Source organism: Arachis ipaensis, chromosome B5 (assembly GCF_059453495.1).
Source record: "Arachis ipaensis isolate K30076 ecotype BB chromosome B5, ASM5945349v1, whole genome shotgun sequence".
Taxonomy (NCBI): Eukaryota; Viridiplantae; Streptophyta; class Magnoliopsida; order Fabales; family Fabaceae; genus Arachis; species Arachis ipaensis.
This window is the reverse complement of record NC_142440.1, coordinates 25,598,399-25,623,317: the sequence shown is the minus strand read 5'-3', so window position 1 is coordinate 25,623,317 and position 24,919 is coordinate 25,598,399. Positions and strand designations below refer to the sequence as shown.

Genomic DNA, 24,919 nt, shown 5'->3' with positions numbered 1-24,919 from the left:
TGATATTTATTTATTTCTGTTTTATGCTTATGTGTATGATTCAGTTAATAGGGTCAAAGTCATTAGTGGCCTCAGAGGCAAGTTAATCTTTTTTGTTTAGATAGTTTCTATTTTTAAGGAAGTGGAGTCCTATTCTTAAGGTAGTGGAGTGAGTGGTTAGTTTTTTTTCTTTCTGTTATTGTATTTAACAGTTTATTGAATAGTGTCAAAGAGCAGTTTTTGCTTCTTCAGTTCTCTAGTGTTCAACTCTTTCTCTCTTTTTCTCTGAACATACAACAGTTCGAGTGTGAGTTCTGCAAATTCATTGCAGGATAGTGAGTGAGAGTGTGTGAGGATTGAGTGAAACAACAACAAATTGGTATCAAGAGCCTTAAGTATCTTAAGGGCTGTGGTGATGGAAGCTTCATCAACAACTATTAGGCTAGCAGGCATTTCTCCTCCAATTCTTGATGGGAGCAATTATCATGTCTGGCAAGTGAGGATGAAAGCATTCCTTGAAGGAGCTGATCTGTGGGAGGCAGTGGAGGATGACTACGTGGTGCCTCCATTGGTTGCCAATCCAACTGCAAATCAACAAAAGCTCTACAAAGAACGTGTGACTAGAAAAGCCAAAGCAAGATCTAGTCTCTATGCTGCTGTTACTCCTATTATTTTTAATAGGATTATGAGTCTAGAATCTGCAAAAGATATTTGGGATTTTTTGAAGAAAGAATATGAGGGCAATAAGAAGATTAAAGGAATGAAAGCAATGAACCTTAAAAGGGAGCTAGAAAGAGTGCAGATGAAGGAAAATGAATCAGTTCAAGAATTTGCTGATAAACTCCTAGACTTAACCAATAAATTGGCACTGTTGGGTACTGATCTTGGAGAGGAAAGACTTGTCGAGAAGCTCCTGTGTTCTGTACCTGAAAGATTTGAAGCTACTATAGCATCTCTTGAGAACACAAGAGAAATCTCAGAGATGTCATTTGCTGAAGCAGTTAGTGCTCTTCAAGCACAAGAACAAAGGAGGGTACTGAGGAGAGGAGATGAGCTAGTTGAAGGTGCAATGCAGGCTAGGGTGAAGCATGGAAGTGGTGAGAAGAAAAAGAAAGGCAAGCAGTTTGGTGCTTAACAGACCAGTTTAGTTCAAGTGATGCACAAGTGAGGAAAGGGAGTGATGAAGCCTGCAAACACTGTGGAAAGAAAGGTCATCCTTTCTTTAGGTGTTGGAGAAGACCAAATGTAGTCTGCAGGAAGTGTGGAAAGATGGGGCACATAGAGAGAATCTGCAAAGAAAAGAGCTCTCAACAAGGAGAGGCTCAAGCAGCTGCAGGTGAAGTGGAGCAATTGTTTGCTGCTTTAGGTTTTGTGTCTCAAGTCTCACGTGATGGATGGCTGGTGGACAGTGGCTGTTCCAATCACATGTCAGGAAATGAGGCAATTTTCACTAATATTGACAGATCAGTCAATACTAGAGTGAGAATTGGGAATGGTGATCATCTAGAGGTTGAAGGAAGAGGCAATGTGTTACTTGAAGGCCCTGGAGGAGTGAAGCTGATGTCTGATGTCTACTATGTTCCCAAGATAGATCAGAATCTTCTGAGTGTGGGACAGTTAGTTGAGAAGGGCATGAAGATTGTGTTTGATAAGAATGAATGTGCTATTGCAGATGAGGAGGGCAAACTCTTGTTTAGGATTCCTATGCAGAACAAAACATTTGCATTCGATCCTGCAAGCAAAGAGAGCAAAGCTATGGCATGTGTGCAGGGTCAGGAGGAGTTGTGGCATAGAAGGTTGGGTCATTTTCACTATAAGGGATTGCAGTTTATGCAGAGGCATGGTTTAGTTGAAGACTTGCCTCAGTTGGGAAGTGAAGTGTCTGATTGTGAAGTATGTCTGCAAGGGAAGCTAGTAAGGAAGCCATTCCAGAAAACAAGATGGAGGGCCAAGGAGAAGCTTCAACTGGTTTACTCAGATGTTTGTGGGCCTATGCCTGAGGAGTCACTGAACAAAAGCAAGTACTTTGTGACCTTCATTGATGACTGCACAAGGTTTTGCTGGGTCTACTTTCTCAAACAAAAGTCAGAAGTTGATGAAGTATTTCTGAGGTTCAAACAAGAGGTGGAGAATGAAGCAAATTGTAAAATAAAGACAGTGAGGAGTGATAATGGTGGTGAGTATACCTCAAAAAGGTTCAAAGCCATCTGTGAGGACTCTGGCATAAAGCAGCAGTTTACAGTTCCTTACACTCCCCAACAAAATGGAGTGAGTGAAAGGAAAAATAGAAGCATTGTGGAGATGGGAAGATGTATGCTACAAGGCAAACAACTGCCCAAGAGCTTCTGGGCAGAAGCAGTAAATACTGCTGTCTTCTTGTTGAATAGGTTACCAACCAAAGCTCTCAACAAGCAGACATCATTCGAGGCATGGCACGGGTACAAACCAAAGGTTAGTGGACTAAGAACATTTGGTTGTCTATGCTATTACTTGACTCCTTCAGTCAGTAGAGACAAGCTTGATCATAGAGGTGAGGCTGGTATCTTTGTAGGGTATAGTTCTCAGTCTAAAGCCTATAGAGTGTATTGTTCTGATGCACAAAAGATTACTGTGAGTAGAGATGTGATTTTTTGTGAAGATAAAAATTGGGAGAGGGCAGTATTTGAAAAGAAAATGGCTGACAATATTGTAGTTGAAGCTAATGTGCAGAATGAGGATGAGTTAAATGAGGAAGCAGATCTACAGAATGAGTGTGAGCTGATTGAAGATGAATTGATTGATAGTTTGCCTATGCGAGGTACAAGACCACTGGCAGAGGTCTATGCCAGATGTAATGTGGCTTTCCTAGAACCAGGAACAGTTGAGGAAGCAAAAGGAAGTGTGGAGTGGGCCTCAGCTATGAAAGAAGAACTGAGCATGATCAACAAGAACAACACATGGTAACTTGTGTCTAAGCCTGATCACAAGAAGACTATAGGTGTCAAATGGGTTTTTAAGACAAAATTGAACCCAAATGGCACTGTGAACAAGTATAAAGCCAGGTTGGTTGTGAAGGGATATGCTCAAGTGAGTGGGGTGGACTACTCTGAAACTTTTGCTCCAGTTGCTCGTATGGATACCATCAGATTGCTACTAGCTGTTGCTGCACAGAAAAGGTGGACCATCTATCAGCTGGATGTGAAATTAGCTTTCCTAAATGGTAACCTATCTGAGGACATCTATGTAGACCAACCAGAAGAATTTGTTGTTAAAGGCCATGAAGACAAAGTGTATAAGCTAAGGAAAGCCTTGTATGGGCTGAAACAAGCTCCCAGGGCTTGGTATAGCAAAATTGATTGTTATCTGCATCAGCTTGGGTTCCAGAAGAGTCTAAGTGAAGTCACTCTGTACTAAAAACAGAGTGAGAGAGGCCTTGTGGTGGTGTCTATCTATGTCGATGATCTGCTTGTTACAGGAGAGAAGGAGAGTGAGATAGTGAAGCTGAAGATAGGACTGATGAAGCAGTTTGAGATGACAGATTTGGGGAGAATGTCTTACTTTCTTGGCATGGAGATTCAGCAAAAAGAATGTGAGATATTCATCTGTCAGAGAAAGTACATCAGAGAGGTCCTAAAGAGGTTTGAAATGGGAGAATGCAAGACAGTCACTACTCCTGTTAATCAGAAAGAGAAGTTAAGCAAGAGTAATGTGCAGGATTCTGAGCATGAGAATGAGTACAGAAGTCTAGTAGGCTGTCTAGTGTATTTAACAGCTACTAGGCCTGACATTCAGTATGCAGTGAGTATTCTATCGAGGTTCCTTCATTGTGCAGCTAAGGAACATCTTACTGCAGCAAAAAGGGTGTTGAGATATCTAAAGGGGACTCAAAGTTATGGTGTGAAATTCAAAGCAGTTCCTGAGATGAAGCTGGTTGGTTTTGTAGATAGTGACTGGGGTGGTTCGGTGGAAGACATGAAAAGCACAACGGGTTTCTGTTTTTCACTTGGATCAGGTTGTTTTTCCTGGAGCTCAAAGAAGCAGGAAGTTGTAGCACAGTCTACAGCTGAAGCTGAATTTGTGGCTGCAACTGCAGCTGCAAAGCATGCAGTATGGCTCAGGAAGTTACTCTGTGATTTGGGGCTGCAAGAGAAAAGATCAACTGTGTTGTATGTGGACAATCAAGCTGCAATTGCAATTGCTCAGAATCCAGTCTTTCATGGCAAGACTAAACATTTCAAGCTGAGATTCTATTATCTGCGTGAAGCACAACAGGAGGAAGAGGTGGAGCTGAAGTATTGCAAGACAGATAATCAGATAGCTGATGTCTTCACCAAGCCTCTTGCTGTTAGTCGATTTAGTCAATTGATTCATGAAGTTGGAATGTGTCCAAGTCTCTAATCCAAGGAGGAGAAATGTTAGATAATGTATTAGGACCTGATATTTATTTATTTCTGTTTTATGCTTATGTGTATGATTCAGTTAATAGGGTCAAAGTCATTAGTGGCCTCAGAGGCAAGTTAATCTTTTTTGTTCAGATAGTTTCTATTTTTAAGGAAGTGGAGTCCTATTCTTAAGGTAGTGGAGTGAGTGGTTAGTTTTTTTTCTTTCTGTTATTGTATTTAACAGTTTATTGAATAGTGTCAAAGAGCAGTTTTTGCTTCTTCAGTTCTCTAGTGTTCAACTCTTTCTCTCTTTTTCTCTGAACATACAACCGTTCGAGTGTGAGTTCTGCAAATTCATTGCAGGACAGTGAGTGAGAGTGTGTGAGGATTGAGTGAAACAACAACAAGGAGAACTTATTAAAACAGATTTACCAACTTTTTTTATTGGCATTACCATACGACTGCCTGTATACACTTGTTCTTGGCCCTGGTAATCTGAACTTTCATGTAGAAGTGAAGGATCAGAGGTGTAGTGGTGGGTGGCACCAGAATCAGCATACCAAGATGGGTCAATGAGTGATGCGGGAGTTGCGATCATGGCCTTTGGGTTATGGAAGGATGGTGGTGGGGGAAGGACATTGGTTGTTGAATTGTGTTGTTGTTGAGCATTATGAAATCTTTGATCAAATCGATAGTAGCAAAAGGTTGCAACATGACCCAATTTGGCACAAATTTGGCATTGAGGTCGCAAGGATGATGTTCAAGAATTTCTTCCTCCTCTGGTTAAATGATTTTCACGGCCTCTTCTCCCAAAGTTTTCACGATTATTGGCATTAAAATATCCTCTACCATAGTTGTAGGACGAGGATGAATCATAATTTCGATTGTCTCCAACTGAGGATTGGGATACATGCACTTGAGCTATAGATGAATCAAGCTTGCAAAATCTCTCTACTATGTCTTCTTGTGCCATGGGTAATGCTTCCAAATCAGGAATGGAGTATGGAGGGTCTTTGGTTGTGCAAACGTGATGAACGATTGATAATCCTCATTCAATCCATCAAGAATGATGTTGGTGTACTCAGAATTTGAAACGGGAGCTCCAACTACAGTTAAAAATTCGACAAGTTTTTTGATTTATAGAAGATAATTTGATGTTGATCTAGTCTTTTTCACGTTCTTCAATTGCAATTGTAATTGTATGACGCGAGCTTTTGTTTGTGATGCAAAGTAGGTATGAACATGGGACCAGATCTCATGAGCGAATTGATACCCAATGACTCGGTTCTTGAAAGGTTCTTACATATAGAAGCAAAGAGTCAGGACGTGACATTGTAATCATCAGCGCGCCATGCTTTATATGCTGCAGTCTCAATTTGTGTTGCTTCATCTTCATGTGAGTTGTGTTTTTTTGGAGTCTTTGATGCATCAAGATGATCCTGAAATTCTTGGCCACAGATTGTAAGCATTGTAAGATGCCTCTAAGTCAAGAAATTGGTTTTTGATAATTTCTCATACTAGGGTATAGTGAAAGGTTTAGGAACAAGGGTGTTCATGGTCGTGTTGGTAGAGGATATTGATGATGCATGGTGCAGTATTGCTTGAAGAATTAGAAATGTGTGATATTTCATTATTTCTTGTGCCATGGATTGTTGATTGAAACTCTAATACCATATAAACGTAATGCAGAACTAACAATATACAGAAAGAGTAATATAAAAAATAAAGCACTAAATGAAAAGGATTATTATTATTGTTGGATCTTCAAAATTTTGAATTTTCATTTTAGAAGATAAAGTATAATCTCGTATCATTAAATGCTCACACTTTATCCTCTAAAATAAAATTCAAAATTTAAAGGATTCAAATCCGTTCATTTATATACTATCTCAGCATTACTCCATTCAATAATAGCTTTTAAATTGTGACCGTTGCTAAGCTAACAGAATCTTAAACGACAATCTTAATAGATAACGTCTTTACAATAAGGGAGTTGTTAAGAAACTTTTTTTTTTACCAAAGATATGAGACTCGAATCCGTAACCTCTTAATTGAGTATGAGAAAATTATGCCATTTGAGTTATTACTCATTGGCGGAGTTGTTAAGAAACTTGATTTTAATATTCATAAGTTATTGCATGCTTACATAGCGTATGACAATAAAATTTATTTAAAAAAAATCATTCAAGTATAATAATTTTCTACCAGCAATGATATTCCATTATATGCCACGACTTTGTTTCACATGAATTTTTTAAAAAAATCATTAAACAAAAAAAACTATTTGGCATGATTCACATAAACTAATATTTGACATGCATGGATATTATTGTATGCATGTAAAAATTGAATTTTTTTATTAGATCAACAAGATTAAGAAAAACAAAATAAGAAGAAAGAATATATTAAGAAAAAACCAATAATGAGACGGAATGATCCAAGGATAACAGACTGAGTGAGAAAAATTGGCACCGCATTGTCAGGATCAACGAATTCATCACTGTCATGGGCCATCATCAAGGTTTTTATTAGCATTATAATTATATAATAATTCATTTTAAAATTTACTAAGTATGTAATATCCATAATATTAGATATTTTATTTATTATAATAATATTTTAATTATCCGTGTATTTTGCACAGGTAAAATACTCTACTGTTATATTAATAGTTTAGTTCGATAATGCTCCTCATTTTATATCGACAAACATTTAAAAGGGATTATATATAATACAAATATTTTTCTTCAAAAATACTCAATCCTATTACCGGAAATCTCTTAATCAACAACTTTGAGGAACATGAAATTACCATATCACTGAAGAAAGGGCGCAGACTTATATATCATATATTCGACCATCTATTATTGGTACGAACTGTTGATATGCATCTATATATACTCATGGACAATTTGCATTGATATTGGTGTAGAAAGAATAACTTTGTTGTTAATGCTGTGGACCTCTGGTGACCATTAGAATTTAGGAATATGCATGTCTTACAATATTAGTTGATTGTCTAAGAATTTTGTCCTTGTTGTGTATATTCATGATAAAGGATGTTCTATTATTAATAGCATTATATTGCGGCTATTAAAATAACTTTTTTCTTCCTTGTTTTTTTTTTAGAAAAAGATTCAATTATTCTCTTGACTTCATTAATAGAAAATTGCATATACATATTTGCAAGCATGGCTTTCCACTTCTGTCACATATTGCAACCCAAAGCATTAAGACTGGGGCCATTGATTTTTCTTGCTCCAAAAATAAATGTTTCTGTAAATATAAAATAACAGTGACTTTTACACTAACTCATAGTTAAACTTCAGCTATGTTACATTCTAATCTAAGCAATGTGATGTTTGCTTGTGTAATTCTATGTGAAAATTAATTCACGGTTATTTATTCTAATTTTTGTTTAGTATAGCTATCATGGTAATGTGTGATATTTAATCAAGCTTTTCATTAATTTTTTAAATATAATTATAAAATAGTCTTTAAAAATAGAATAGAACATCCAATGATATTAGTCCATTTCGATAAAGTAGTTAATACACTCTCTTTAACAACAATTTGATCATTTTAGAAGAAACTAAAAAGGAATACAAAGTTCATTTTTGTGTTATGTCACATAATTATATGGTAAACTAAAGATGAGTACATGTACTCATTAAAGATGAATTAAGAAAATTAATTTTATCTAAATGTAACAATTAATTTTTTTAGTATAAAATTAAACATTTTGATAATAGAGTTGGATAGTTTTATATATATCAATATATGGTATTATCTCAAAATTCATTTTGATAAACTGTATTAAAAAATTCAAGGTATTTTCATTATCGTTGTATCCCACTAAGAGAATAGCATGTACTCCTTCATATTATAGCTGAAATATATAGCGTTCTATTAGTTATGTTTTCAAAATCACTATAGATATTTATAGAAGCAAATAATCCTCTTATCTCCGTGATATTTTCTTTAATTTCATTTCGATTATAAAGTGATCGAATAGCTTCAATAGTAAATTTATCTATTTTCTTTTTTTGTTGGCCTTTTAGGTATTATTCTCGTTTTTATGTTAAAAATCGAAATCCTCAAAACACATCATACTTATTTAGTTTCACTACATTAATAAATCATCTACATCTAACTTAACAAATATTTCTTTTTTATTTTGATAATTAATCTTATTATCAAAATTTTCTACAATTTTTTAATTTAATTTTTTTATATTCTTATCATTTGAACTCAAGACTTTTTATTAACATATAGAATAGCCAAATGTGATCATTTTAAAAGAAATTGAAATATAAAACTCATTTTTGTATTATATTATGTCACATAATCATATGTTAAAAATGAGTACATGTACTCACTAAAATATTAATTACAAAAATTAATTTTACTTAAATATAATCCCTTAATATTTTATTTTTTAGTGTAAAAATAAACATTTTGACAGTAAGGTTGAATGGTTTCATCTATGGCAATATAATATAGTGCCAAAACTATTATCTCCAATTTTTTTCATAACTATTTTGAAAAATTCAAGTATTTTCATTGTCATGGTAACCTACCGAAAGAATTATATGTGCTTCTTCATACTCGGCATTATGCACATCGAGCATCTTATTAGTTATGTTTTCAAAGTCACATTGACAGAAGTATTCTTTCTCTCATGATATATTCTTTAATCTCATCTCTCGATCATAAAGTGATCGAATAGCTCCAATCTTAAATCTATATGTTTTCTTTTTTCTCTCATGATATATGGTACTTATCTAGTTACACTGCATTAATCAAGTTATCTACTTGTAAATTCTTTTTCTATTTTGATAATTTTTTTATTATTAAAATGTTCTTAAAATTTTTTAGTTTAATCTTTTTTTTTATTCTTATAATTTGAATTCAAAATTTTTACTAACATATATCCTTAACAATTTGATGATTTTAGAAGAATTTAGAATATAAGACTCATTTTTGTGTTATGTTATGTCACATAATCATTTTGAGTACATGTACTAGATGAGCTTTATCTAAAAATAACAATTTAATTTAATATTTTTTAGTATAAAATTGAACATTTTAATAATAATGTGAGATAATTTTATGAGTGAATACCTCATCCGGCCCCTGACAATTATCTCGAAAGGACAACGAGGCCCCAAAAAAAAAAAACACCCAATTTGGCCCCTGATAAATTTTTTTTGGGACAGATTAGCCCATGTGGCACAGGGACCTCGTTGTCCTTTCGAAGTAATTGTCAGGGGCCGGATTGGGTTTATTTTTTTTGTCAGGGGCCGAATTGAAGTTTTTTTTGTCAGGGGTCTCGTTGTCTTTCGAGATAATTGTCAGGGGCTGATTTGGGTTTTTCTCTAATTTTATCTATGTACTATTAAATGTTGTATAGTACTAAAACTATTATCACCAAATTTTTTTTCATAATTGTTTTAAAAAATTCAAGCATTTTTATTGCGATGGTACTCCACCAAGAGAATGACATGTACTCCTTCAAACTCGTTTTTCCCACATATCATACTTACTTGATTTCACACCATTAATCAAATTATCTATTTGTAAATTAACAAATATTCTTTTTGTATTTTGATAATTAATCTTATTATCAAAATATTCTCAAATTTGTTAGTTTAATTTTTTTTCTATTCTTATAATTTGAATTCAAGACTTTTACTAAAATAAGTACGTACTCCTACATAATAAATAGTTAACTCTTTAGAAAATAAAGCTGAACTTGTAAAATAATAGTTTGTAGTTAGAAAAAAATTACTTCTTACAAAATAAATAGCTAACTGTTTAAAAGATGCATTCTCAAAAAATTGTTGTCATTGTTGTATTTAATCTATCTATTTCTTCTCTATAAATATAGAAGTAATTGAAAATAGTTTAAAATATAATGTTTTCTTATTCTCATCATTTAAATTTTAAAATTGTTTGCTAACATAAAAAATGAGTACACACCCTTACAAAATAAATAGTTAATTATTTAAAAAATAAAATTGATGTTACAAAATAACAAAATAATAGTTTGCAATAGCAAAAATCCACTTCTTGCATTATAAAATGGTATTAATCTATTACATATATTTTCTTTAAAGTTTAAAAAATTAATTTGAGATTAATATAAAATATGTTTAGAAGAAAATATTGATTTTGTATTATTTTTTATCTAACAAAAAAAAATATACATTCCTAAAAGTTATTGTAATTGTTGGTGTTAATTTTTCTATATCTTCTCTATATATAAGAAAAAATGAAAATAATTTAATGTATATATTTTTTATGTATATATAATCTACCTATCATTTGAATTTAACACTATTTATTAATATAATAGAATGAATACGTACTTTTTACAAAAATAAATAGTTCATTGTTTAAAACAATTGATATATAACTTTTAAAATAAAATTTTCAATTAAAACTATAAAAATATTTTCGAAGATGATAATAAAATCTGGTTTTAGCCTTTTATAGTGATGAGTTTGGAAACTCTAATTTAAATTGATGATGATCAAACATTATTAACATAATTAATTGTAAAATTATTAATTTGATCTTTAATTCACATTTACTAATTAATAATTTTGTGTTATGCACATTTTATTATTGGGCCAAAAAGAAAAGAAAATAATTGCAAGCCCAATGTGAATTCAAATATTCAGCCTTATTCAAAAATGTTTAAGTGTTATGACTGAAGCAATATCTTGTTATTGGGCCAGATTGTTTAATCATTATTATTAGCCCAATTCAATTTTGGTTGGAAACCAACTAGCTTGGTCCGAAATGAAGAAAAGAGAGAAAACAAATGCTTCTTGCTTCCAACGATCTCTCTCTCTCTCTCATTTGATGGATTCCAAATTTAATTCAACTTACATTAATTGCATTGGAACCATGAGAGAGAAACAACAATTGATTTGATTGCTATCATTAGTGTTACACGCTACTCAGCAAAGGAAAATGAAAAACTTAATTCACTTTATCAATTCCATTGATTATTGTTCAAATTTCTCTTTCTTCTCTCTCATCTCTCTTCTTGCTTTCGGTCACTTCACAGCAACTATGGAAGAAATTTTGAGCTACCATCTGAAAGAAGAGGAAGCTCGAAGAAAGTTAAAGACCATTGTAATGATGGCAAGAAAAAGAAAACAAAAAGTATGGTGTGGCTGAGATCTTTGCCACTTATGGTAAGAAGTGGTGAGGAAGTCTCAAGCTCTCCATGACCAAAAATGGTGGAGATCCACTTCGGTCAGAGGAAGAAGATCCTTGGAGGCATGGCTCGTCTCTGCTTTTGCTCAACCACTACAGGAGGTAGCTACTGTAGGTACGTGGAGGATGAGGTGGAAGTTAGAGCAGATGGAGCTGTCATCATCAAGAATTCATCAAGGGCTAGGAGTCCTTCTTGGAGTGCAAATCAAGATGGAAGGCCCGGATTGATGAAGATTGGTGACAAGGGAAGACACAGAGGTAATTGCATGTTGGGTTTTACATTCGGTTTCCTCTCCTCTCTCTCTGGCCAAACCGGTTTTGGTTTGAAAAAGAAGAAGTTTAGCTTGGTTCAACAGTTTCAACCGTGGAGGCTTCCCCTTCTATGAAAAAGGGTGAACAGCCAGGGCTTGAAGCAAGGAGTGAGAGTGCAAGGCACAAAGTTCTCATAGCTACCTAAGCTAACAGAAGTTCTTCTCCTTCAATGTTCTTCATTTTGTATTTTTCTGTTTAATTTTGTCTGTCTTGAGTCTCATGGAAAAAGGCAAACAGTGAGGTTTGTAAGAAAAAGTCATAGAGTAGAAAAAGGCAGAGAGTGCAAAATTAAAAGAAAAAGTCATAGATGTCCTTAGAGGTCTTTTGTACATCTGTGTTGTGTTTCATGATTCTTTGAAAATCCCCTTGCAAGTTGGGTTAGCACTTTGCAGTTGAAAGCTTGGGTGTAACCAAGTCAAGTTCAGGATTGGGTTTAGATTCTGGACTTGTCCTGGATAGGAAGGGTAGTTCCTAGGGAGAATTGGTGTATATAATCATGAAGATTATAGTGAAATTCTATCATTGTTGTGATGGAGATTGGATGTAGGCTGCATTGCACTTGGCAGCTGAACCAGGATATATCGTGGTGTGATTCTCTCTCTCTCTTCTACTCCATTTCTATTTCTGCTGCATAGGAGATAAAACCAAAAAATATCTCATGCCAGGTTACGAGATAAAAAGAAAAAGTCTCGTGACTGGGTACGAGAGAAAAATAAAAAAGTCTCCAGAAGTTGTTTCAAAGACCAGCAAATTTTAATAAGCGAAAAGGGGGCTAAGATTCAACCCCCCTTCTCTTAGCCACTGAAAACCATCAATTGGTATCAGAGCTTGGTCTCAAAGAGATCAAGCTTTGTAGCTTGGAGAAAAGATCCATATGGCAGAGAACAGTGGCTCAAACTTGGTGTCCTACAATCTGACAGAAGAACAGTCAAGAAACAGACCTCCTCTCTTCAATGGGAAGAACTATACCTATTGGAAGGAGAGAATGAAGATTTTTGTGCAAGCCGTAGATTACAGACTATGGAAGATCATCTTGGAGGGTCCTCAATATCCAACCACCACAAGTGCTGAAGGAGTAGTCTCACTTAAACTAGAAGCCAGTTGGACCAATGAAGATAGAAAGAAGGTGGAGCTCAATGCCAAGGCTATCAACTTGCTCAACTGTGCAATCAGCTTCGAGGAGTACCGACGGGTATCACGATGCACAACGATAAAAGAAATTTGGGACAAACTTCAAGTCACTCATGAAGGAACCACCATAGTAAAGAAGACCAGGATAGACATGCTGAATAGACAATATGAAATGTTCTCAATGAAGGAAGGAGAATCCATAGATGAAATGTTTGAAAGATTCAACATCATCATTGTTGGCTTGAATGCTATGGGGATTAAGTATCCTGAATCTGTGCTTGTAAGGAGAGTTTTAAGATGTCTTACAAAAGAGTGAGAAACAAAATCATTGATAATATTTGATAGTAGTGGTCTTGACTCTATGACATATGATGACTTGAGAGGAAATTTACTTGCTTTTGAAAATACTTACTTGAAAAAGGATACAAAAAGAAAAGGAATAGCTCTTACATCTGTTTCTAACCCTCTGGATGATGAATCCAGTGATAACTCTTTTGAAAATGAATTTGTGTTGTTTGCCAAAAAATGCAGGAAAATGGTGAAGCTCAAGGAGAGAAGCAAGGGAAGCAGCTCTAGGAAACAAAGGAAAGATTTCAGCAAGGTGATATGTTACAACTGCAAAGAAACTGGGCATTTCAAATCAGATTGCCCTAAGTTGAAGAAAGAGGAGAAGCCAAAGAAGGAAAAGAAGAAAGGTTTGATGGCTTCTTGGGAGGACTTGGAAAACGATTTAGAAGATGATGAAGAATTAGAAACCGAATCCCAACCATGTCTTATGGCAGACCACGTTGAACAGGTAGTCATTCATAACTCTGACACTGAAGCTCTTCATCTTATGATAGATCACCTTTCTGAAAAAATTAGATGCTTCTTGCTTGATAACTAAGATCTTGAACAACAAATCACCATTCTTAAAGCAGAAAATGGTTTTCTCAAAGATAAATTAAGGGAGGCTGAAGCTGCTGTTAAACTTGTTGAAGAAAACAAGCAGTTGAAAGCCCAACTTAAAAGTTGTGAAAGTGATCATTCTGTTGTTGCATATGTGGATTGTTTTAAAAGAAATGAAGAGTCGCTTAAAGAGGTCAATAAGCTTAAAGAAGACTTAGCCAAGCTCACTCAAAGTTTTGAAAATCTAAATCAAATCTTGGCTAGTCAAAAACCTCTTTATAATAAAACTGGCTTGGGCTTCCTCAAATCTGTTGAGAAACCTTCTGTTGAAAATATTGCTTCATCTTCTAATGATACAAGGTTTCAAAACCCAGCAAGCCTTAACAAAACAGCAACTCCAAGATTTTGTAGACTATGTAATCGAAATAACCACTTTCCCATTCAATGTTTCTTTGGTGAAAGAATAATTGGTGACAAAGTTTACAAAGTTATTTTTGATTATAATGGATTGGGACATAGGAGATGGTTTAACGTGAAAGGATCCAAGAGGATTTGGATACCTAAGGTCACTTGAGCTCATTTTGTAGGTATGCCTAGCATCCAAGCGGAAGGACAATATGTGGTACATGGACAGCGGATGCTCTAGGCATATGACCGGAAAGACAACCTTCTTCATAAAGCTTGATGAGTATGATGGAGGGTTTGTCACTTTCGGTGATGATGGTAAAGGAAAAATAGTGGCCATTGGAAAAGTTGGTAAAAGTTTCTCATCTTGTATAAATGATGTTCTTCTTGTTGATGGTTTGAAACACAATTTACTAAGTGTAAGCCAATTGTGTGATCTAGGATATGAAGTTGTTTTTAGAAAGTTTGTGTGCTTAGTTATATGTGAAAAATCTGGGGATATTTTGTTTGAGGTTAAAAGGTGTAATAATGTATATGGATTGACTCTTGAAGATTTAAAAGATCAAAATGTAACATGCTTTACCTCTCTTGAATCTGAAAAATGGCTATGGCATAAGAAATTGGATCATGCAAGCATGTACCAAATTCCTAAACTTTTTAAGAAAAACTTGGTAAGAGGAATTCCAAACATTAAATTTGATAAGGATATTACTTGTAATGCTTGTCAATTAGGCAAACAAGTAAAAACCTCTTTTAAACCAAAAGATGGAATTTCTACCAAAAGGCCATTAGAGATGTTACACATTGATCTTTTTGGTCCAACAAGAACTCAAAGTTTAGGAGATAAACACTATGGTCTAGTGGTGGTGGATGATTACTCTAGATTCGGTTGGGTACTTTTCCTTGCTCATAAAAATGATGCCTTTCATGCTCTCTCAACCCTTTGCAAAAGAATTCAAAATGAAAAAGATTTAAAGATTGCCCATTTGAGAAGTGATCACGGAAAAGAATTTGAAAACCAAGACTTTGAAAAATTCTGTGATGATTTTGGAATTGCTCATAACTTTTCATGTCCTAGAACCCCTCAACAAAATGGGGTGGTTGAAAGAAGGAATAGAAGCCTTCAAGAGATGACTAGGGCTATGCTTTGTGAAAATGAGATTCCAAAATTTCTATGGGCTGAAGCTGTAAATACAGCTTGTTACATTTTGAATAGAACCATTATTAGAAAAGGGTTAAAGAAAACTCCTTATGAGCTATGGAAAGGAATCCCTCCTAATCTTAAGTATTTCTATGTTTTTGGATGCAAATGCTTTGTACTTAACAATAAAGAAAACCTTGGTAAATTTGATCCAAAATCATATGAGGGGATGTTTGTTGGATACTCCACCACTAGTAAGGCTTATAGAATTTACCTCAAAGATCATAGGACCATAGAGAAATCCATACATGTTTCTTTTTGTGATTCCAATTCAATTTCCAGTACTGTGATAGAAGATGATACAGATTGTGAAGATGCTATCAACAAGGAAACCAGTGAAGAAAATTCCAAATCTGCCTAAAATGAAGAATCTGTCCGTCCAATTTTGTCTCATCAGGATGGAGGAGACACTTCTGTTTTGTCTCTTGAGCCAGCAAGAGAATCTGGAACAGATCAACCCACTGAAGCTCATCAAGGCTCAACATCACTCCGGAAGCCAAGAGAATGAAAGTCCATGAGGGGTTATCCTCATGACTTTATCATTGGTGATCCCTCTCAAGGTGTGACAACAAGATCCTCAACCAAAAAACAATCCGAACCAAGCAATTTTGCCCTCTTGTCACAAATGGAGTCCAACAATGTAAAACAAGCTCTTGAAGATCCATCATGGGTCAAAGCAATGCAAGAAGAGCTTGCTCAATTTGACAAGAATGAGGTTTGGACACTAGTACCTCATCCGGATGGTAAGAAGGTAACGGGTACTAAGTGAGTTTTCAAAAATAAATTAGGTGAGGATGGGAAAGTTGTTCGTAACAAGACTAGATTAGTGGCCCAAGGTTACAATCAAGAAGAGAGTATAGATTTTGATGAGTCTTTTGCTCCGGTAGCAAGAATGGAAGCAATTAGGTTGCTTCTTGCCTATGCTGCTCATAAGGGTTTTAAAATGTTTCAAATGGATGTCAAATGTGCTTTCCTTAATGGCTTTATTGATAGAGAGGTATATGTGGCACAACCCCCTGGTTTTGAGAATAAAGAATTTTCAAACCATATTTTCAAACTCTCTAAAGCTCTTTATGGCCTTAGACAAGCTCCAAGAGCTTGGTATGAAAGTCTTAGTGCCTTCTTGTTGGAAAATCAATTTCAAAAGGGTACCACCGATACCACTTTATTTATTAAAGCATCTAATGATGATATTCTCCTAGTTCAAGTTTATGTGGATGACATTGTGTTTGGGTCGGCCAATGAATCCTTGTGTGAAGAGTTTGGAAAACTCATGACTAGTGAGTTTGAAATGAGTTTAATGGGAGAGCTAACATTCTTTCTTGGCCTCCAAATTAAACAAACTCCTAGTGGCACCTTTATTCACCAAGGAAAGTATGCCAAAGAATTAATCAAAAAATTTAGCCTAGAAAATTCCAAACCAATGGGAACTCCAATGCATCCAAACACTAAGCTTGAAAAGGATGATAATGGTAAAGATGTGGATGAAACAAAGTATAGAGGAATGATAGGTTCACTCATGTATCTTACTTCCTCTAGACCGGATATTGTTCAAAGTGTGGGTGTATGTTCAAGATTTCAATCTCACCCAAAAGAATCCCATCTTTCGGCCGTTAAACGCATCATTAGATACATTAAGGGAACTAGTGATTATGGCTTATGGTATCCAAAATCTAATGATTTTTGTGCAGTGGAGTTTTGTGATGCAGATTATGCGGGAGATAGGGTGGATAGAAGGAGCACATCTAGCATGTGTTGCTTCCTTGGAAGCTCACTTAACATGTGGTTAAGCAAAAAATAAGCCACAGTGGCTCTATCCACAGCCGAAGCTGAATATATTTCTGCATCTGCATGTTGTTCACAATTAATTTGGTTGAAAACACAGTTGGAAGATTACAAATTAAAAATCAATAGTATACCCTTATTTTGTGACAATATGAGTGCTATAAACATTTCTAAGAACCCTGTTCTGCACTCAAGAACCAAGCACATTGAAATCAAATATCATTTTATTAGAGAGCATGTGCAAAAGGAAACTATTGATATTCAATTTGTAAAATCTGAAGACCAACTTGCTGACATTTTTACAAAACCCCTATGTGAAGACAAATTCTGCTCTTTGAGAAAAAGTTTGGGAATGATAGAATTAAGCTCTGTTGAAAATTTGTGAATTTTTAATTTTGTTTGGTTTTGTCTCGTAGGAAAGTAGGAGACAAATTTCAGGCTGTGATGAACGGGCCATGATTTAGGGGGAGACTGAACTGATGTCAATTAACTTGGGCCCTACCAAATCTCTTTGACCTTACTCTAGCCCGTTTTTAAGTTCCTCAGTTTTTAATCACATTATTTTTGGACGGTGTCATATCAAATCTTGTAGGAAAGTGTTGTTGTCAAATCAAATCTTTATCCATCCCTCATCCCTTGATTCTAGGAGCTAACCATTCAGTTTTAATTTTAAAATCCCTCCCTGGTTAATAACCGCGCTCCTTAATGGGTAATAACTACCCCACTTCTCTCTCCAATCAGCATTTAATGCTCCCTTAACCTCACACCTTTCTCCACTCACCTCAGCCCTTCTCTTCATCTTCCCTCTCCCTTCTCCATTTTTCTTAGCATGAAAAAGAAGGTTGCCCCAAGGAAGAGTAACCGAACCCCCATACCAAAAAGTCCCACATTCTCAACTCCTCAAACCCATACACACATTCATATATACTCCACATCCTCTTCATCTCACTCACCATCATCCAAACAAACCGAAACAATCAGAAGGAAAGTGATAGCACAGAAAACTTCATCAAGGAGAAAGCTTGGAAAGAAGAAGGATCCAATCATGGAAGAAGAAGAAGAAGAGGAGTCTCAAACCTCCATTCCTCACTCACCACCGAAGAAGGCAACACCACATGCGTCTGCTCAAAGCTCTCAGAAGACCAAAAGTTACGTGCTATGTAACATAAAGGAACCACCGAACCTGGAATCCCTGGATTTCTAGAATAAATACAACAAAAGTCATTCTCATTTTGATCCTAGAAGGTTCAATTCTTGTGCGTCTTATGAGTTTCACAAAGAGGTGTTGAAGAAACGTCATTTGTGTGCTTCATACATAGTGAACCTTGACTCCCTTGCTACTAAAGGAATCGAATTTATCACTCTTTTTGAGAATATGTAGTAGTCTCCCTTGTTCAAAATTCAAAAACCTGTATACCCTGCCTTGGTCTGAGAATTTTATGCAAACATGAGGCTGATTGATGGTGCAATTCACTTCTATGTGAAGCGAGTTTACATGACTCTGAGCAGAGAAACTATAAGTGCTGCCCTGGGTTATGTTGATGAAGGTCCAGCAGCTTATATGTCAGAAAAATGGGATTCTCAAGTTGGAGTCACCCTTCAGATTGCTCTACAACAAATTTGTGAGAATCTATCTGGACTGGATGGCATGGTTCTAACTCACAAAGCCTTTGGTCCAAAAAGAGCTTTGCTGCACAGAATCATTACTCACATTTTGACTCCACAGAGTGGCTCACACAATAGAGTAACCGTTTCTGATTCCCTTGTGCTTTTTGCTGTTATTACTTCATCTCCTATTTCCTTTACATATCTCATGGTTAGGCATATGTGGGAATGTGTTAGAAGCACCAAAAAGGCTAACCTTCCCTATGACATATTTCTTACCTGCATCTTCGAATATTTCAATATTGATCTAACCAATGAAGATGTAGAGAACAAAGTCTCATCAATTAAGGGAGGAGGAGTTTCAGGTAAAAGTACCAAAAGAAAACAGTCAATTCCCACTGACAATGATCTTGAGAGCCGCCCAGCCGAGCCGTCTAAGGTGGCAGAATCAATCAAGGAGGTCCTCACTGAGTTTTCCAACATGTCCGAAATAATGGTGCAATCTTACAAGACCGCTCACAAACAAGCATTCGAAAATGAAAGGGCTTGGATGAAATGCCAAGAAAGAGGGGGATTGATGCTTCAGAAGTTTGAAGAAGAAATAGGGGATGCAGATAAGGATGATGAATTCGGATCGGAGTACAATCTTTCTGATGATTAACTTACTTAAATTCTGGTTCTGTTTGGTTTATTTTGGAACTTTGTAGGCTGTTTGGATACTTTAGACCTATGTTATTTTGTTCAACTCTTGAATATTTTGGTTATGGTTATATTTGTGTATGCTCCATTTATAAACCCCGGTTAAATTAGTAGATAATTAGTCAATAAATTAGTTTTTAACAAGGAGGATTAGAAATGCGAATATTATATCAAATTAGGGTAGAGCTCATTGAAACGAGAATTTCGACACTAATTTCGAAGAAAACGGTCCAAGATTAGATCGGACGGGCCGAACCGGTTGAACCGTACCCGAACTGGGCTATCGGTCCAACCGGACCCACACTTTAAATGAGCCCACGTTCCTTTTCTTCTCCATTTTGGCTGCAGCAACATGAAGCACACAGGGAGAGAAAAGAACACCGAAACCCTTGCAGCAAATTTCAATTCGCCGTAGCTCCTCCGTCCGAGCTCTGATCGCCGCACCGTTTGCGGCCACGCGTCCACCGCGTCGAGCTCTACATTTCTACCTGAATAATTTCATAGGTAAGCCCTTAAATATTCTCAGCCACTCTTTTCCCACAATTTTTGAATTTTTAATGGGAAGGTTAAATTTCTTTGATTTCTGATGTTTTAGGATCCAATTAGCTTGAGAAAAACGTTCACTCTTGCTTATGTGAAGCTTGGGTAAGGTGAGGATACGATAATTCTATTTTATTTTCATTGAATTTGAGCTTTGAGTATTAAATTAGATATATATGTGTTATGAATGTGTATTAGGTTATGAATAAATAATTGGAGCTTGGAATTGTGGATATTGGAACTTGGAGGAAGCTGATCCTAGTGTTTATTGAATTCTGGAAGGGCTGTGTTTGTTTTGGAAGGGTTGTGTTTATTATAATTAAAGTGCCTTAATCGTTACGTGTGAAAACTTAGACTAGATGACCATAGGATAAGTTGGAATGCAGGTGTATATTTAATGTTTAGTAATGGGTTGATGAATATGCTTGGTTTGGTTTGGTGATTTGTTTGTAAGAGATATTGGTGGCTAGTTGGATCTTGGATATATGATTGAATTGTTGATTATATGGCTATATTTTGGTTTAGTTGAATGATGATTGATGAAAAGATATGGAGCTTGTTGAGGATTATTGTTGGCAATTTGGATTGGTGGTAATAGGTTTGAAAATAATTGGAATGGAAATTTTGAATGAAAAATGAGGTATTTTGTGTTAAAAGCCTAGAATTTGTGAACTATAATTTTTAGTTGAATTTTGGTTGTTGGATTTGAATATTATATGAGTATAATTGTTGATCTGAGGTAGATTTATTGTGATGATTGTTATGATGATGAGGAAGGATATGTTGAATTGGAAAGAATGCAGGTTTGGACCCAAAAAGGGTGGCAAAGTCCGAGTTTTAGAGGAGATGCTGCCAAAATTTTATAAAAATTAGAGATTTTGTTTATATGATTATTTAAAAAGATTTAGATTCAAAGGTTATATGGTTTGATTTTGAGTTATTAATAAAATGAGCATGTTTCAAGTTTGATTCATTTAGAAAAGAATGAATTATGTTTTGAATTGGAACTATTGATGGACGGAATGGGATGTGTGATAATGAAGGATAAGGATTGAATATGATTGATGTATGATGATGAATGAGTTGCGATTGAGAATGATGTGGATGTTAATGAATTATAATTGAATTATTTATATGGCTTATGAATTTGAATGATCTGAGACACGAGATTCCCTGGATAAAGTGCCGTGGCTTGCCACCACGTGTACCAGGTTGAAAGCTCGATACTCTGTTGACCCTACGATGTAAGCGTGACTGGGCACTATATAAATTTCCGGGAATGTTACCCCATTGAGCAATATTGATTCTTTGAGAAAAAGCTATGCATAGACTCTTGGGGATGTACGTCGGGGGACAGTCTGAGGACAATTCAGACTTGTCGGGTTGGCTGGATAATCGACAGATGAGCCTCATCAGCCATAGGACAGGCATGCATCATATGCATATTACTTGAATTACTTGCTTGTACTTTAATTGGGTGTGCCTATCTGAATTTGCCATGCTAAATGTGTATTTGTTACCTGCAGTAGTTGTAACCATCTTGTGTTTGCCTTTATCTGTCTATTTGTCTGTGAAAATGCATGATGGAGTTGGAGGTATGGAGGAATGGCAGTATAGGACTTAGATTTTAAGGTTAAGTTAAGTTAGGTTTAAATATTCTTAGAAAATCACCTCTTATGGCTTTTATTTAATACTTTAAGCTCTACAATCTGAGTGTCGGCGTTCTAGGATTGCCTTTGGCATTCCCAGGACCTTATATATTATGTGTGTGGCACCTTTACCATATTGAGAACCTCCGGTTCTCATTCCATACTATGTTATTATTTTTCAGATGCAGGTCGAGAGACATCTCGTTAGGCGTCTGGACTCTTGAAGCGGAGTGGTTACTGGGTAGTTTTGCTGTCAGTGATATATATATGTATATTTAGTTTTCTCTCCGCATAACTTGTTCTTTTTTATTCTCTTAGAGGTTTATGGAGAGGTAGGATTGTGTATATGAACTTTTGGGTTTTGGATATGTATATATATGTATATATGTGTGTATATTCTCTGGCCAGTCTTGACTTCGCAGGCTGAGTCAGGAGCTCGTTATTTTGTATCATTGACTCTCTGTTCCTGTTTTGGGTTACTTTACACTTGACAGCTGTAGCTTTCTTAGCACGCAAGTTAACTCATTTCTCGAGCGTTGCGCTTTTATTTCGCGATTTTTATTTCCTCTATTCTTCAAGGCTCCTAGAATATTATAATTCTTCTACTATTATATGTACTCATTTTATTTTAGAGGTCGTAATACCACACCACCTCTGTTTTATGACTTAAGCGTAAAGCTCTATGTGGTAGGGTGTTACATTATGGTATCAGAGCAGTTCGTTCCTATAGAGCCTGAAAGACGGACTGATTGTGCTTCTGTGCATTCTCTGTATATGTGTTTTTGTGCTATTAGGATATCTGACTGATATATATAGCATAAACGTTTGTGAGCATGCATTTGGAACTTAAAGCATTAGACCTACAATATTGAGATTGATTAACTTAATATCACTTGTTTGGTGTGTTTAAGGACCAGATGTCGACTCGCGGACGCGGTCGCGGGTTAGGTAGAGGTAGGATAGGCACCGTTACTCCTGGTTTGGCAGGGAATGATCTAGTAGACTTTATGACTGCCCTGGGAAATATGGCTGCAGCTATGTAGGCAACAGCTGAGGTGCTGGGTAACCAGATAAATCAGGGTAAACATGGGAACAATAATGAAGAGGACGGTCCTATGACACTTGCTACATTTCTGAAAGTTTATCCTCCAACTTTTAGGAGAACCTCAAATCCCACTAATGCAGATAATTGGATTCAGTCTATGGAAAGGGCATTGCAGGCCCAACAGGTTCCTGAGGAGCAATGGGTTGAATTTGGAACTTATCAGTTGCAAGGTGAAGCTCAGTATTGGTGGCAGAGAACATGACGTATCCTAAAGCCAGATGGCGCTGTGATAACCAGGAGGTTGGTCATCTAAGAATCATGTTTTGCTTGATTGTTCTGAAAAATCAGTATAGTTTATGCCAAAAGGGTCAGAAGCACCAATTGTGGTGAACAGTTACTATTTGAATTCCATGTTAGTAAACTGTTCTGGAACTGAATGTCAGGGTATTATGTTATTAACTGCGGGAGTATCAGGTGATGATCAGAGTTTAGAGCAGATTCCAGTTGTATGTGAATTTTTAGATGTGTTTCCAGATGATAATAATGAATTTCCACCTAACCGGGAAGTGGAATTCACAATTGAGTTGGTGCTTGGAGCCGGTCTGATTTCAATTACTCCTTATAGGATGTCACCTTTAAAAATGGCTGAACTGAAAGCTCAATTGGAAGATCTGTTGGGTAAGCATTTTATCTGACCAAGTGTTTCTCCGTGGGGAGCGCCAGTGTTACTGGTAAAGAAGAAGGATGGGAGTATGTGGTTGTGTGTCGATTATCGGCAATTGAATAAGATCACTATGAAGAATAAATATTCGTTGCCTAGAATCGATGATCTAATGGATCAGTTACAGGGTGCCGGTGTGTTTTCTAAGATTGACCTGCGATCCGGGTATCATCAGATAAGGATTAGAGACGAGGACATTCCAAAAACTGCTTTCAGAACGCGTTATGGTCATTATGAGTATACAGTGATGTCTTTTGAGTTAACTAATACCCCGACAGTATTTATGGATTATATGAACAGGATTTTCCGACCGTATCTGGACAAGTTTGTTATTGTCTTCATTGATGATATTCTTGTTTCTTCTAAGTCTGAAGAGGAACATGCTGATCACTTGCGAACTGTGCTGCAAATTCTGAGAGACAGGAAGTTATATGCTAAGTTATCTAAATTTGAGTTCTGGAAGAGTGAAGTGAAGTTTCTTGGCCACGTGGTGAGTAAGCAGGGGATAGCTGTGGATCCTGCTAAGGTGGAAACAGTGATGAATTGGGAGCGACCAGCTTCAGTGACAGAGATCAGGAGTTTCCTAGGTTTGGCGGGGTATTATCGCCGATACATTAAGGGATTTTTACAGCTCACCTTACCTTTAACTAAATTGACTAGGAAGGATACACCTTTTGTCTAGATTTCGGAATGTGAAGAGAGTTTCAATGCATTGAAGCACAGGTTGACTACTGCACCTGTATTGGTATTACCTGAACCAAGTGAACCGTTTGAAGTGTACTGTGATGCATCTCTGAAAGGGTTGGGGTGCGTTCTGATGCAGCACCAGAATGTTGTAGCATACGCCTCACGGCAATTAAGACCACATGAAATGAACTATCTGACACATGATTTGGAACTTGCTGCTGTTGTGTTTGCTTTAAAAATTTGGAGGCACTACCTCTATGGCGTTAAGTTTCATGTTTTCTCAGACCATAAGAGTTTGAAGTATCTTTTTAAGCAGAAAGAGTTGAATATGCGTCAGAGAAGGTGGATGGAGCTTCTGAAAGATTATGATATTGAATTGAATTATCATCCAGAAAAAGTGAACGTTGTGGCGAACGCCTTGAGTCGGAAGTCTTTATATGCAGCTTGGATGATGCTACGGGAAGAAGAGTTACTAAAGGCATCTCAAGGTTTGAATTTGGGAGTTAGAGAAGAAACTGGAATTTTGTGTTTGAGTCAGTTGCAGATTTCAAGTGATTTTAAATCAGAACTTCTGAAGGCTCATCGAGACAGTGAAGCATTACGAAAGGTATATTACCAGCAGTTGGACAGAAAAACAGTGGAGAGTAGTAGAAGATCAAGATGGTTTGTGGAGGTTCAAGA

The 24,919-nt window shown here is 36.1% G+C and overlaps 1 protein-coding gene across 1 annotated transcript; it reads left to right on the top strand.

Moving 5' to 3' along the window:
• The first annotated feature begins 394 nt into the window (after positions 1–394).
• On the top strand, positions 395–1,114 carry LOC148563646 (uncharacterized). Its single transcript, XM_088486889.1, has one exon. The coding sequence runs from the start codon at positions 395–397 to the stop codon at positions 1,112–1,114; it is 720 nt and encodes a 239-aa protein (XP_088343015.1).
• The last annotated feature ends 23,805 nt before the right edge of the window (positions 1,115–24,919 follow it).